This window comes from Protopterus annectens, chromosome 11.part0, assembly GCF_019279795.1.
Source record: "Protopterus annectens isolate FY-2018-M chromosome 11.part0, PAN1.0, whole genome shotgun sequence".
In the NCBI taxonomy this organism is placed as follows: Eukaryota; Metazoa; Chordata; order Ceratodontiformes; family Protopteridae; genus Protopterus; species Protopterus annectens.
In genome coordinates, this window is record NC_056745.1 from 86,437,374 (window position 1) to 86,453,647 (window position 16,274).

General features: G+C 39.8%; 1 protein-coding gene across 1 annotated transcript in view; it reads right to left on the bottom strand.

Annotated features, from left to right (window-relative positions):
- Window positions 1-16,158, bottom strand: part of NUP205 (nucleoporin 205) — a 1,199,422-nt gene extending 1,183,264 nt beyond the window's left edge. The window contains 1 exon segment of the mRNA XM_044087173.1: window positions 15,986-16,158. Within this exon segment, the coding sequence (XP_043943108.1) occupies window positions 15,986-16,013 (28 nt within the window). The 5' untranslated portion in view covers window positions 16,014-16,158.
- Between the last annotated feature and the right edge of the window lie 116 nt (window positions 16,159-16,274).

Here is a 16,274-nt window from a genome sequence, read left to right on the forward strand (position 1 = left end):
ACACCCACCCCCCATTAAGCAAACCACGGTAAAAAATTTCTCCAAAGCCAACTTCATGCTTAAGACAGAAGTGGTGAACTTCATGACACCCATGCAGATGGGCAATACAGTTACAACTGCTGAATCCTACACAAATGCACTCTGTAAGCAATTACACGAGTGCATGGATCGTGTTATCCTCCAAAAAAAGGATGGTGGTCCCCTGCCATAAACTCTACAAGAGAAGGAAGAAACTGTTGCAAAAGAGAGTAAAATCCCATGGGTGGAGGACCTCCCTGGTCAGCCTCAGTAAGAAGCTGAGATCCCTTACAAGATCCTCCAAAGCTAGCTACGAAAACAAAACCACCACCGATTCTAACGGCAAACACAAACGCATTCTATAGCTATGTCAAGAATCTCAAATGGCAACACCCAGATCTGCTCCGAGTTACAGCACAACGGCATAAAAATTACAGAACCAACTGATATTGCCAACATCCTGGCAGATAGGTTCAGTGCTAACTTTACCCCCCCCCCCAAAGATTACATCCCTCTCACCTCCTAAAGAGCCCATATCTATACAGGAAGAATGCAGAGTCCCTGTGATCACAACTACGCAGGTAAAAGCTGCACTCTCTAAAGCCAAAAACACAGCATCCATGGGACTGGACAACATCCCAGGCTGCATTTTATACGAACTTCAGAATGAACTGGCTCCCCACCTCGGCACCATGTTCAAGTCATTGACTCACATCAGGCTTTGTGCCCACTGAATGGCTACAGCAACAGTTATCCCACTCCACAAAGGGGGAGCCGCCAATGATCCCAGGAACTATTGCCTTATTAGCCTGACGAGCCTGGTCTGCAAGGCCATGGAATGCATCATCATGGAACTCAAAGACATCGGTAATCTCCAAACTCTGGACCCCATCCAGTTTGGGTTTGTGAAAGGCAGATCATGCCTCCTGAACCTGATAAGACTTCTTTGAGGCAGTCACCAAACCGTAGAGGAGGGTAAGGTGGTTCACACAGCCTATCTTGACCTTGCCAAGGCTTTCGACACCATCCCCCATTTTGGAATTACAGCTAAACTCACTGACTAGGTATAAATCCCTACTTCACAAGATGGGTTGCTAACTGGCTCACTGACAGAACCCACACTGTAAAAGCTGCACACTCCAAACCTGACCTCAAACCGGTGACAGTGGACTACCACAGGGTTCAGTCCTGGGACCTCTCCTGTTTGGTATCTACTTCTCTGAAGAACAGGCTAACACAGAAGGCCGCTGGCTAACGAAGTTCGCAGATGACTGCAAACTAGGAGCCATAGTAGAGTCCCCAAATGATGTGGAAATCCTACAGAAGGGCCTCGCTGAGAGATGCCTGGTGTCAGAGCCATGGCCTCAAGCTCAATGCCAAAAAGTGCATTACCATCTCCTTTGGTAAAAACTCTGTACCCATGAACTACTACATAGACAGCAGTCTACTTAACACCGAATGTGTGATGAGACCTTGGGACCCAGGTGGACAGTAGTCTGTCCTTTGATAGTCATATCACCACAGTAGTCAGGAAGTCCTTCTACGTGGCACACCTCATCATAAAAGGGTTCTCATCCAGGGGGGGGGGGGTCACTGTTCCCCTCTACTCGACACTCAGACCCATTATAGAGTACAACGCCCCTTTTGGAATGTACCTCACAAGGACATCTGCAGCAGCTAGAAAGGCCACAGAAGTACCTCACAAAGAGGATTAGTGGCCTCAAAAGATGCCCTACACTGACAGTCTCAAAAAACTCCAGCTTTACTCCGTAGCTTATCACCTACTCCGAGGTGATCTCTGCCTAACATATAAAACTGTGTCAAACCCAGAACTGTTAGACATGTTACACCTAAAGAAATCCCAATCCCTCCGAGCTACATGCTCTAGTGACCTAAACCTTATCACCACAATAAAACAGGACATGCTGGAGGGAGAGATTCCTGCCCCAGAGAGTTCCCATACTCTGGAACAGGCTACCCATCTATGTCAAGCAAAGTTCTTCATTAGCACTATTCAATCTTGTTGAGTGGATGGGAAATAGGAAATACACCCCGGGGATCACTTCTGCGTCTCTGCTAGACAGTGGCACAGGAAAATAACTTTCTTGGGTGGCGTAAGCCAGGGAACCTTGTTGGCTAGGCTTACGTAGGCCCTCGGGCCGATAGCCTAGTACCTACCTATGAACCTATAAGATATGTGAGGGGGATGTGTTAAAATGTCACCCATGTCGGTGTCTCAGCTTAATTACAACACATTGTGCACATTCATTTGTATTCACTATTTTACACAGTTTTGATATAGTGTGAAACCGGTCTGAGAAATAGCTGTAAACTTCTGGAATGCATAAGGAGGTTTTAGAGACATTATTATTAGATTAACAGCTGAAAGAAAATATAGTAGTAGTGTCTGGAAATTAGCAAAAGCAAAAATGTTTAGTTTTGCACGGGAACAATAAAAAGTTTGAAATTATCCCATGTTTAGTATAGGTATTCTTAAAATGTGACACAAAAATGAAAGCCCATCTGGTGGGGAAGAGAGCCTACAGCTTTTCTTCCCAGGTCATTTGTTTACAAACTTTCAAGCAGCCAGGACCTGAAAAATGTTTTTACTTGCTTCATACAACCTAGGAGAGTGTGTTCTATACAACCTGGAAACCTGGACGAAGGCTATATCTTGAATCTTCCTCATTTAATCAAGCCATATATACTTTTGTGGTATGCTTAGGCATCCCAAGCCACACAGACAATTTTTCTCCAAACGACATGCACTTCTACCTTTCACTGTGTGAACTACACACATTACCAATCAGACTTTCACAGAACACGCAAAGGCTCATTTTCAAATTAATGAATGACTGTACTGAAAAACTTCTTAAACTGATATATTGATGAGACAAGAATTATACATCTAAAATTACTCAAGAAGTTAAGTAACACAACCAGTTTACTGAAATGGAATAACTGTTATCATCAAGTCTCATTTACACAAAATGTACAGGCCTTTCTTCCTTGCCCGAGTCTATGGCCTTGCTTCAGGCTATCTTATTTCGGGCCCCTAGTTGGTCAGTCTCATGCTCACTGATGCTCCAAGACTACCCTCAAGTAGGTCTTTTTCTTTAAAAGGCCTTTAACTGGGAATCAGGCTCCAACTTGTATACCTCCTCTGCTCCATGCAAACGCCCATCACCACCGCCTGCATCACTTTGAAATCCCTCTGCAGCTTCCATTCTCCTGAGGCTACTTCAGCCCCATCTATGGCCATCTCAACACAACACATCTTCCAACTCTTTTTTGGTTTCACCTATGGACCACTTTGTTTAATGACAATTTAAAAGCTGCTATTGGAGACTTACCTTGCTACTACCTGCCTTGCCAGAATCAGTCTCTAATGAAGACAATGGGTACGCCAAGCCAACTTGGAAGAAGTGGGTTTTGTCCAAGATTCCTCTACAATAAAAGTTGACTGACCAGACTACAATGTTGGATCCCATGTGGTATATGCACTTCTCATATTTACACTTCTGCAGGTCCGTACGCAACTTTCTGCTCAACAGAACATTGCTTATAAACAACTACATGTTTTGTGCAACCTCTACATTGAATGACTGAATCAAACTAAAGTACTTATCTATTCTTTAAAGCATAACAAGCAACTTGTTGGATTTAATTATGTTGTTGATATTTACCATCTAAAATTAGATGCTTTCGGGTATCTAATACTGTTCTGCTCTGCTGCTTTGAAGCGGGAGTATAACGTTGCCCAATCTAATACTGGCCAATGTTTCAGTGCTGTTTACTTACTGAATCGAAATACCTTCTGCATTGAAGCAAGAGTATTGCCCAAAAGCATCAGTTTCCATTGACTGGACTTGATCAATCATGATCCACTCAGCTTATCAAAAATATTAGATTCAATTTGCAGCTGAGCTCCAAAAAATAGTAAAAGTGTTATCTGGCTGAATTCAAGCTTACATATTCTACCCACAGGCAACTCAGTTGTTCCACAGGCTTTTCACACATTAGTTACATCCAACAGAACAATAAGGGTCACAAAACAAAGCCTTGTAGTACCCAAATTACCATTTTTGAGGACAGTAAGACAAAAATGGACCACTCTACAGTTCATGAAGACAAGTCTGTTGGCAATAAATCTCAAAGGTTAACAAAGCAATCTTATGAAAATATGGAACGTATACAAATGGTCCAACTTTTGTCTAAGTGTTAGACATTGCATTGTTATAGCAAAGGTGGCCACATTAGTCAACAGGTAACTACACACCAAGCCTCTGTGGGTTAGGGAATACAGTAGTACATGCCTAAAGTGTACCAGTAGGCTCCAGGGACATTGATACCAGTGCCTAAAATATTTGTATACAGGCATTTTTTAAAACAAAAAAAAAAAATGATTGACCACAGAGTGAATTCAGATGAAAAGACTAAATCAGACACCCAAAGGATTGGATCAGCATACACAGGAGACCATTAAAAAACACATTCAGCCCAAAAACTTCAAGAAACCATGAAGATGACTGTTTATATTAATCCATCACTTCTGATGTATCTATGTGCAAGTTTGTGAAATAGTGCTTTTAACCTCTCCTAGTACAGCTAGCCAGCCATAGCTTTTAATCTCTCCTAGTACAGCTAGCCAGCCATAGCTTTTAACCTCTCCTAGTACAGCTAGCCAGCCATAGCTTTTAACCTCTCCTAGTACAGCTAGCCAGCCATAGCTTTTAACCTCTCCTAGTACAGCTAGCCAGCCATATTTTAGTCTTTAAAGAGTGAATCGGTTAAGGGAGCATTACTCATACGTAGCGACTCCATGCTTTATCCCACTGACTCACACTTTGATTTATTCTTTTCCATCTCGTTTTTTCATATGATCCAAGGCAAGAAGACAGCAGAACCTCTAGCAATACCTGGAAATACCAATGCAGTACCAAGTCACTGAACAAAGGGAACAAGGACTCTAGGCATAAAGCTTACTGCACAGTATTATTTAGCAGTTTAGTTTTTTCTTCCAAAAACTAAAAACCATGTTTGAGTTATGCTCAAAATGTTTCACCAATAAATCTCATCAAGATAAAAACCACCATTTCTCTATGTGGGAATGTACCTGACTAGCTGTTCCACTGTAAAAGGGGAACATGTGTTCAATATAATCAATGTACTAATAGGTACACAGTATCGTGGGGTGTTGGTGGTCACTATAAAGTATCAAATGCCTTTCTGCATCAGAAACAACCAAGTACACTCAATCATACCCGAAAGGTAAATTAAGTAAATAATTGGCTATTTATATTGGTTTACCAAGCTAATGCATTTATCAATACTGAACGATTTCAGGCCTAGCCTTAATAGCAGCAGCAATGCATGCTTTCCTCAATTAGAAGCAGCAACTTTTTCTGTATTCCCTAGTGGGTACCTCTTTCAACTCTATTCCCTTTTCTGGCTCACAAAAATATCACTGATACTAAGCAAAAGTTAGGGCAGTAGAGAACAGTTCCCCTAGTACCTCAACTCCTCTAGCTTTTTTTTTTGTAATAAAGCAAAGATGTTAAATTAGGGCTGCCTGATTTTCCGTGTTAATCGGACACGTTAACAGTGATTAAATTACTGGTGATTAAAATTTTTAATGCAACACCTACGAGAGTTATTTAATTCATGGGTTGTTAAGTAAGCACCACCAGGTCCGCTTTGGTTCCAGTCTTCCTTTCGGGAGCAGTAAATGCAAGTTGATCAAATGGAACGACACTGTTCATCAGTAGCAAGATCATGGGTAATTTATGAGAAAGTGAATACTTTTGAGCTGGTTCAAAATGGAATCAAAGGTGGAAAGAAAGATTTGAATGGAAAGTTCGTTTTTAAAATTAAGGATGCAGTGGTTTGAAAATATCACAAGAAAGAGTTTAAATATCGTTGTAGCAATACATTGCTGAATTATCACCTGCAAACCAAGTATGCAGTTATTACTCACGATGAACAAAGACCGGCTGCGTTGTCAACTAAAGTTGAATCAGCACATTGCCAGACTACATTAGTTGAACTTCAGGAGATAGCAAAACCAACGGATCAAGGGAAATACAACAATATTACTAAACCCATTGCAGGATGGATTGCCGAGAATAGTAGACGGATTAACAGTCACTGATGAAGATCTCCAGGAGGTTATACGTGTCACCACTGTCATATACTCTGCCTTCCACATCTGTCATTAGCAATTGAATTGATGCTTTACACAAGCAAGAGAGGAAATAAGTCAGGTTATGGCAGGAGTTGAATTTGTAGCTTTAACGCGCGACTACTGGTCGTCCATGGCTAATTATAGGCATAGGTACCTTGTCATTTCATTGACAAAGATTGGGTTTCTCACTTCTTTGCACTGTGCCTTAAGCAAACTGAACACTATTCAGAAAACCGTGCAGTGCACTTTTCATTAGTGGCGAGATCATGGGGTATTTATGAGAACATGACTACGTTTTGCACAGACAATGCACGTAATGTGACAGCCGCTTTAGGAAGACTGCAATTTCAGAACATGGCCTGTGCAGCACACTGCCTTCAGTCGTCTATAATAAATAAAGCAGTTGCAGAGTCTGTAATTGAAGGCCTTCTAGCTAAATGCCACAAAGTTGTGGGACACTTAGAAGTCCTGCGAATAGTGGCGAGTTGACAACGCAGCAGGTGCAACTGTATCAGTAGCAGGAGAAGTTAATTCAACATGTTCCCACATGCAGGAATTCATCCGGTCATATGACTGAATGACTTATAAACAACAAAAGATGCGTTGAAAACTCTTAGTGCAGCCAGACCACAAAACACAGGCTCACTCAATTAACGGAGACAGAGTAGGAGAAATTGCGTCTGGTACAAAAGGTTCTCAATCCCTGTTGCTATGCTACAGAATTACTGGGCAGACAGCAGTATGTTGCCTGCTCAGTGATGCTTTCAACCCTCTGCCACCTTGAAATTCGAATTGGTAGCATCTGATGATGACCTTGCCAGCATTATACATTTCACAGAAGCATTTTGACAGTGCTACAATGACTCAAACTGAACCTCAACCTTTCGCGTTTAGAAATTACGACTGCACTGGACCGACACTTCAAAAATCTTAAATGCTTACGAAAGGACGAAAGACACAAGGTTTGGCAAGAGCTAGAAGTTCTTGTAGAACATTCTGATCAACATGATAATCATCAACCAGAAGAACCACCCACAAAGAGAAGGGGAATGCATGAACTTTCATCAGACCCTGAAGATGAGCCACCGATGCCTCGCTCCTCCTCTGAGAAAGCAGTTGTTGAACGATACAGATTGAAAGACAAATTGACATGGACTCCGATCCATTGCAGTGGTGGAAGCTACACAAAGACAATTACCCTGTCCTGGCTAAGTTAGCCAGAAAATAAATTTAGCACCCCCAGCCACTACAAATCCTTGGGAACGCTTGTTTTCAGTGCCTGGATATATTGTCAAAAAAAGAGCATTCCTTTAAAAAACTAATGTAAATAAACTGATCTGCTTAAGCAATACACTGAAACAAATAAAGTAAGTGACATCAATGTCTTGTTTTTTTATTCACTCTGTTTATATGAAGGTGCTAGGCTAATGTGCTTTAAGGAAAAATGCTGATTAATATGCAGTTAATTTTAATTAAAAAACTTTCCATCAAGCAATTCATGAGGATTCTTTTTTTTTTTAATTTAAATCGAACAGCAGCCCTAAATAGTAATATGCCAATACAAACAGTGGCACATTTGGCAAAATAAAATTAAAAATAAATTTATTAAAACAAGAACTATACAAATAAAAGAAGTCAGCTAAAAATTACCAACAGAAAGCAAAGTTCATTATTAAGGCATCTTCATTATGAAGACATCTTAAGTCTTAAACTTTCAAGGTGAAGCTCACACACTCGGGTTTAACAGTACATTATTGCACTCAGTCCACGGCCTATTGCTTACCCCATAATGTGCGTTTTCAAACATACATGATTAGTCATACTTAACTCCTTCAAGAACAGTCAACTAGCCCCCCCCCCCACTCTTCAATACATGCATGTTGCCACTTAGATGTGCATATTTTACAATATTTTGGTTCTGCTAGTGACAACTATGGAAATTTGTTAAGCAATAAGAAAACTTGACACGGTTAATGAACTAAACAATTTCAGTATGAAAATGTTACTTCTGCTAACTTACATAAAATAATTCCACAATCTTTGTTTTTGATTTTGCCATCAACATTTTCTCAACAGCAGTCAGTATGAATGTGTATTTTTGACAATGTATATAGCTTATTTGCATTTTGAAATTTGTGTTTTTACATGGCTACATACAATGAGATTATATCAGACATTTTTAACATTAACAAATGCAGTAGATATTGTCTACAAGCTGTGGGTAATGTTGATTAGAACAGACATAGGTATTTGGGTATTACATAATAACGAAAGCATGCAATAACCTGATGGGTTCAGCAAATGCACCCCACCCTTCAGGAAAAAAAAAAAAAAAAAAAAAAAAAAAAAAGTTAACCATAATACAAGACAATTAAAAGGGAGAAGACAGCTGCCTGATGCCATGCAAAAATGACTAAGAATGATGAAAGATACAGACAGAATAAAATGCGGGAAAGGAAAAGAAAAGTGTACAAAAAGAGAAGGAATAAAATCAATAAGAGGATTTGGACCAAGTGCAAAGTTACAACAGCTTTACAAGGATTAAAATAAAAAGAAAATCTGCTACAACTAAAGAAGGAACACGTGTCACTTGAACATTAAGTGCTGTAAGAGAGAAGATTATCCGTAAACTATGATCCTATGGCAGCAATACAACATTTTTGCCTGAATAATGGAGGTTAACACTGGTGTACCACTCACATTTCTAGATACTTCTGCAGGAGGGCGGCACCAGTGAAACAGGTTACCACTACAGATATCCTTAGCAACACCCTAAATGATAATTCAACATATCTCCTATTCTCACCAGACAGGAAAATAATAAATAATATTATGGAATACTTATAGATACACTCAACAATGATCAGTTACATAGCAGTGACTATAAAACTGTAGCAAACAACTTCACAAGTATGATAAAGGCCAATTATTGAATAAAATCTAAAGACTGATTCTTTGTCATCACTAATGTTTTGCCTTGCCTTTAACCCATTCAACTGTTTACTTAATAGACTAGGATAGGATTATACAGGTATGTACTAGGGTTTCTGCCCTTATGGGCCATTTTAAGTCTAGAATATTTCCCTTTTGTGTTCAATTTAAGCTATTCTATATGGTTAGAGTGGCCATACCCATCCCATGGTTGACATGATCCCAGTTATTCTCATTAGAGATAATATACAACACAAATAATTTGAGGGGGACCCACACATGGAATAAAGCATTTATGAACTGCCTCTGTCAACTAGTAGTACAGGGTGGCAGCCCTGGGGTAAAATTTTCTGTTTCATTACAGCTTAACTTCTAAAAGAACAACATTCTCCCAAGATATCTCATCTACTTTTTATGGATAATTTAAAATGTTACAGCTCATCAAGCAAGCACCTGACAGCACAACTGCAAATGGTTAAAATTTTCTATGATACAAGAAGAATATTTCATCTTTAAGTACAGAACCAAAGCACCAAGTAAGCAATCAACTTGCAACAGAAATGTGTATAAACATTCGGGATAGATGATGGGTTGGAATTAAACATGAACAAATGAGAAAGCTTAGCCAGGACCACCTTAGAAGACTAAAGCTATTACTGAAAACTGCCTTCATGTCTAGGAATAAATCAAAAGACTATACATCAGTTTGCTCTTCCTATCCTAACTTACAACTTTGGTTTAACTGACTGTCTCCAAACAGCACTGGATCAGCTGGCCAACAAACGCTTCATGCTTATTAAATGAAACAAAAACAGTGCATAGTAATATTGTGTGTGCCTCCTCATAATCATCTACAGTGCAATTAAAAAGTATTTGCCCCCCCTTCCTGATTTCTTATTTTTCTGCATGTTTGTCACACTTAACTGCATTTTGCGTTTACTTGTGTTATCTTTGTCTAATATTTACATTTGTTTGATGAACTGAAACAGTTAAGTGATTTTATTTATTAAGGGAAAAAAAACTATCCAAATCTGGGTCTACTTCTAATGACCGAAACGCCGATTCGCCGACAGTGAAATCACCGACGCCAGAAAACCGACAACACACAAACCCGACAACGCGAAACACCGAACACCATAACACCGACACACTACACGTAAACAACACAGTACACTACAACACATATCCACTAGCCCTAACCCAAACCCTAACCCTAAGGTCCGACACTACCGCACACTCTCCCTACCTGCACCCTAACCCTAACTCACTTACACACCCCGAACCCCAAGCTCCGACACTACCGCACACTCTCCCTACCTGCACCTTAACCCTAACTCACTTACACACCCCGAACCCCAAGCTCCGACACTACCGCACACTCACCTATCACACACCCTAACCCTACATCCCTGAGTATTGCACACTTACCTGTCCGCTCCCTACTCCTAAATCCCTCACTATCGCATACTTACCAGGTCGCGCTTACACATTCCCCTTGTCGGTCTTCCGTCTGTCGGGATTCGAGCGTGTCGGTCAACTGCGTTGTCGGTCGTTTCGTGTCGGTGATTTCACTGTCGGCGAATCGGCGTTTCGGTCATTAGAAGGAGACCCCCAAATCTACATGGCCCTATATGAAAAATGAATTGCCCTCCCCCTTATTAAATCATGAAGTAACTGTGGTTAATCATATGTTTGGGAAAGCAAAGTTCAATTTCACTAGCCACACCCAGGCCTGATTACTGCCAGACCTTTTGAATCAAGAGACCACTTAAAAAGAACCAGTCAGGCAAACTTGAAGTATGCCAAAATATCCCAAAAAGGAAGACATCATGCCAGGATCTAAAGAAATTCCGAAAATTATGAGAAACATGGTAATTGACATCTGTCTGGAAAAGGTTACAAAGCCATCTCTCAAGCTTTGGGACTGCAGCGAACCATGGTGAGAGCCATCATCCATAAATGGAGAAAACACGGAACACTGATGAACCTTCCCAGGAGTGGCCGGCCTACAAAAGTTACCTAGAGCGCGCAGCAACAACTCATCCAAGAGGTCACAAAAGAACCTAGAACAACATCTAAAAAACTGCAGGCCTCACTTGCCTCAGTTAAGGTCAGTGCTCATGACTGAACCATAAGAAAGAGACTAGGCAAAAAAAGGCATGCACGACAGAGTTCCAAGGCGAAAACCACTGCTGACCAAAAAGAACATAAAGACTCATCTCACTTTTGCCAAAAAAACATCCTGATGATCCTCAAGACTTTTGGGAAAATATTCTGTGGACTGACGAAACAAAAGTTGAACTTTTTTGGGAGGTGTGCATCCCATTACATCTGGTGTAAAAGTAACACAGCATTTCAGAAAAAGATCTTACCAACAGTCAAGCATGGTGGTGGTGGCAGTGTGATGGTCTGGGGCTGCTTCTGGACCTGGATGACTTGCTGTGATTGACGGAACCATGAATTCTGCACTCTACCAAAAATCCTCAAGGAGAATGTCCGGCCATCAGTTTGCGATCTCAAGCTGAAGCACACTTGGGTTCTGCAGCAGGAAAATAAACCAAAACACACCAGCACGTCCACCCCTGAATGGCTTAAAAAAACAAAATGAAGGTTTTGGAGTGGCCTAGTCAAAGTCTGGACTTGAATCCAATTGAGATGCTGTGGCATGACCTTAAAAAGACTGTTCACGCTAGGAAACCCTCCAATATGGCTGAATTAAAACAACTCTACAAAGAAGAGTGAGCCAAAATTTCTTAACAGCTACGTGAAAGACTGGTTGTCAGTTATCGCAAACACTTGATTGCAATTGTTGCTGCCAAGGGTGGCACAACCAGTTATTAGATTTTAGGGGGCAATTACTTTTTCACATAGCGCCATGTAGGTTTGGATAGTTTTTTTTTCCCCTTAATAAATAAAATCGTCACTTAAAAATTGCATTTTGTGTTTACTTGTGTTATCTTTGTCCAATACCTATATTTGTTTGATGATCTGAAACATTTAAGTGCGACAAACATGCAAAAAAATAAGAAATCAGGAAAGGGGCAAATACTTTTTCATTGCACTGCATATGCATAGGCCTGGATATATATTTGTTGACATTATCAGATCGAAACATAGTAAAAGTTCTGAAAAAACTCAAAGATGCCATCTTTACTCAGGTAAGTAGAAGCATTTCAGAAAGGTAAGGAAAGCAAACCAGAAGGGGGTATATACTCAGCAGCCACAGAAAGTGCCAAAAAACAAAGATTGTGGCCAGAGAAAAGGAAAGAAAACTAAAGGCCACAATTATAGTAGCAAGAACTCCTAGAATGACTGCATATTGAACAAGATTTGCTGCATGAATCTTTAAGGAGAAGTGAACTGAAACCAAAATGTGAAAGGCTAATACACACAACCGACAGCAGGCTAAGCACATGAAGGTTTATAACATCTTTAGAAAAAATGGTGCATACAGCAAAATGCAGGTTGAGTACTACAGAACTAGAACCAGATGCATATCTGGTTACTGGTTGTGATATACTCATGGCTGAAAGCCTGTACACTGAAAGGCACAACAATGTCGCAAGACTGTTGCATTGAGAATTGTGCAAACACTACAAACAGCTGGAGCACTCTAGAAAATGAACCGCACAGCACAACAATGTCGCAAGACTGTTGCATTGAGAATTGTGCAAACACTACAAACAGCTGGAGCACACTAGAAAATGAACCGCACAACATTACTGAAAAAAAAAATATGATTAAACTGGATAACCCAATACCAACAGTTAAAACAGAACCAAGAAGACCAGACACAGTAGTTAAAATTGACAAAAGTATAATTCATTAATCATTAAAATAGCTACACCAAGACACAAAATCAAAAAATACCAGGATGTGCAAACAAAAGCTAAAGCAATATGGAATCAAGATACCCAGACTGTTCCAAAAGTAGCAGGAGCAAAAGGATATATGTAAATACGGGGTCAACACTTGTAAAGCCACATGAGCTGCTCAAAGAGGCAATTCAAATACATTGCAGGTGCTGAGAAAAGCACTTCCAGCAAACAAAGATGGAAGCAACACAAATTTGAAGAAATAAAAAGACAGGCAGACAGTTTTATTTTTTACAATGAACTGACATCCCTGTTCTCAATAACATACATTTAGTACGAAAACCCCTCCCTGTATAATTTATGCAATAAAATTAGCATGAGTCACCACCAATACACACACACTTGTTACAAGCACCTCTTGGCAGAAATCACACAAAAATTAACAGGTTTAAATACACACTTGCATAGACCTCTGGTCTGGGTGCACCACAGCATGCATACTTTCTACTTCAGAATGAAGTAATGTTCAAAACAGCATTAGAAATTTAGAAATATTTGACATCTATATAGGAAATGAAAATTTGCTTATGCTAACTTTGTGAAATATTTTAGTTACTAGCAGAAGCTGGGTCTGTGCCTGGTTCTTAAACAAACCAGACCAAAAAGATCCCATTGGTGGAAAACCTCTTTCACTAATTCTATCATCTTTACAGGCAGCTAGTCAAAATCACTGTGGTTGGATAGAAGCCAGAACTTATCTAGGCATCAGTAAGTGCAAAGCAGGGGAACGTAGGTGAGTTTGGATGCCAGAGACAAACACACTACAGACATCCAGAAAAGTGCATATCGGAAAACGATCACACAGGTGGCAACAGATGGATCCAGCACTAGGAAACCTAGGCAGCTACCTAGGGCTCACTGGGTGGGGTGGGAGAGCTGCCATAACAAACAAATATTCCTCCACAACCTTCACCCCCATTTTTGCACAAGGATTTCGGTATTACTTCAAACAATGAATAACATTACATTTCTTCTTTAAGGACACAAACAGCATCTGTGTGTGCATATTTAGCATGACTCACACACATCATATTTAAACATTGGAACTTTCTGCTGCTTCATTATTAAATAACATGCCTCCATAAGAGAAACAAGCCGGAGCAAAATGTCCTAGTCAAGGATGGCAGGTTAGTTAACTTGCTCGGGCTCAAAGCCTGTATCTTAGTTACAGGAGACAAGAGCCTGAATCTTCTACACCAACTGCCAGACTGTTCACTTTGTCATCAGGGGTGCATTTTCAAAGAATTGTGAGCCTCATGAGAAAAGAGGCTTACTGCTGCTTATGCCAAGTCTGTTTACAATGTGCAACTGTTTTGTTAAGCAAATGTCTATCAGCGTTTGTGCTATAGAATTTTAAAGTAGTGTTAGTAGCATACTTGCTTTTGGTGCAGAAGTTCTACTCCCACACCATGTAGATGGATTGCAGACACTACTGTGCACCAACCCCATGTGCAAAATAGGAAAAGGGGTTGAGGATGGATGGAGGGGTGTTGCAGTCCTAACTGTGTCCTCCTTTAATGAGATGCCTAGTAACTATGAACCTTTTGTCGGTTTGCCAGCCATTTCCTATTGTAACATTACCAGCATACCATTTTTTTTAATGTAACAAATTTATTCTTCAAAGGCAGCAGGCACTGAATTTGTAGATGACACACTGAAAAGTAAAGTTGCTTGCCAGCAACAACTTCTTCATTAAATTACATGTCTCTTTAATGTGGAATTATTCAGATAACTTAATTCTGCAAAGGTTGTGCAAATTGACTTGAGATTGATGGATTGTAATGACAGAAATCTGAGTGGCCTTTTATGGTCGAAATGTTCTGGAATAAGTAGTTTTGTCATCATTGGTTCTTACATTTTGTTCCATTGCTTATTAGAAAATTTAAAATGCATTCTAACAAGTGGTGTGTATTACACAAAATATAAGTTTAACATGAGGAGGAAAGTGAACCAAAGAAAACATGCATGACGCTAAAAATGTATGCAAGAAGCCTACGGTTTAAAAACACAAATAATATAATTTAACACGAGGAGGAAAGTGAACCAAAGAAAACATGCATGACGCTAAAAATGTATGCAAGAAGCCTACGGTTTAAAAACAGCCCAACGATAAAGTTTAGTCCAACACTGGTCAGAAGCATTTTCTTTGAATGTGGGTTTCGATGCGATTTCAATGAATGTTAGTTTCAAAGGCAGAAAAGTTAACGACTTATGCGATTTCTGTTTTCATTGGGAGGCTGTATTGTTTTGTTTAAAAAATAGCTATTAGTGTTTGTGCTATAACATTTTAAATAAAAGTTTTAAATTTAAATCTAAACATATGTAATCACTGTAGAAGTAAATAAGAAAACAGTATGCACAAAAACAGGGTTGAACACAGTGTTTATAGTGACTGGGAAGAAACGGTCAAATAATGGGACACCGGAATAGCGGTGAGCTTACTAATTATCTTGCCCCATTTAGCCATAAGCCAGCTCTGGGGGGAAACCAGAGCACTCACCAAACATAAACAACCTGTGCATACTACATAAAAAAGTACCCCAAAAAGGAAAATGTAACCATTTATAAATAACAACGCTAACTGCTCCACTACTCGGTCATATAGTTAAACACATTTACATTCAATCAATACAAAAAACGACTCAAACTGAAACAAGTGACAGCAGCAACAACAATGCGCATTCCCTTTAATGAGAACTGCTGTAATAGCAATTATTGCTCAATACAAAAGAAAACTCTTACACTGCTATGCCATGACAACAAAAATCAACACAGTTAAACATTATAAGACATATTCACTACTCAGTCAGAACATGTTTCGACATCACCGAGGATAGGATGCCAACATACAACAGAACAGATCCTACTCACACAAATAAATGAACTGTTGCTAATATATATATATATATTTTTCAAACATCAAGAACTTCAGTGCTTCTGATATAATGTGACAACCTTAGACATTCACACAAAATACCTGAATTTACCGCCATTGAAGTAGCCATCTTTTTGCGCTACTAAACCATTGCCGGAAATTAACTATATAATTAAAGGACCTCCCCAAGATCGTCCAACAAATACCCAATGCTGGACGTATCTCATCAAATAAAATGCTACTGATCAAAGCAGCAACTACCATTACACAGTGTTAGCCTGAGGCATAGCTAAATATAAACATGCCAATTGCCAGGATATGTCATTCAGAGCAGGCGGGGTCCTATTTGGTTAAGGAGGAAGTAGTCCATAGAAAGAAGGGTGTTGGTGGG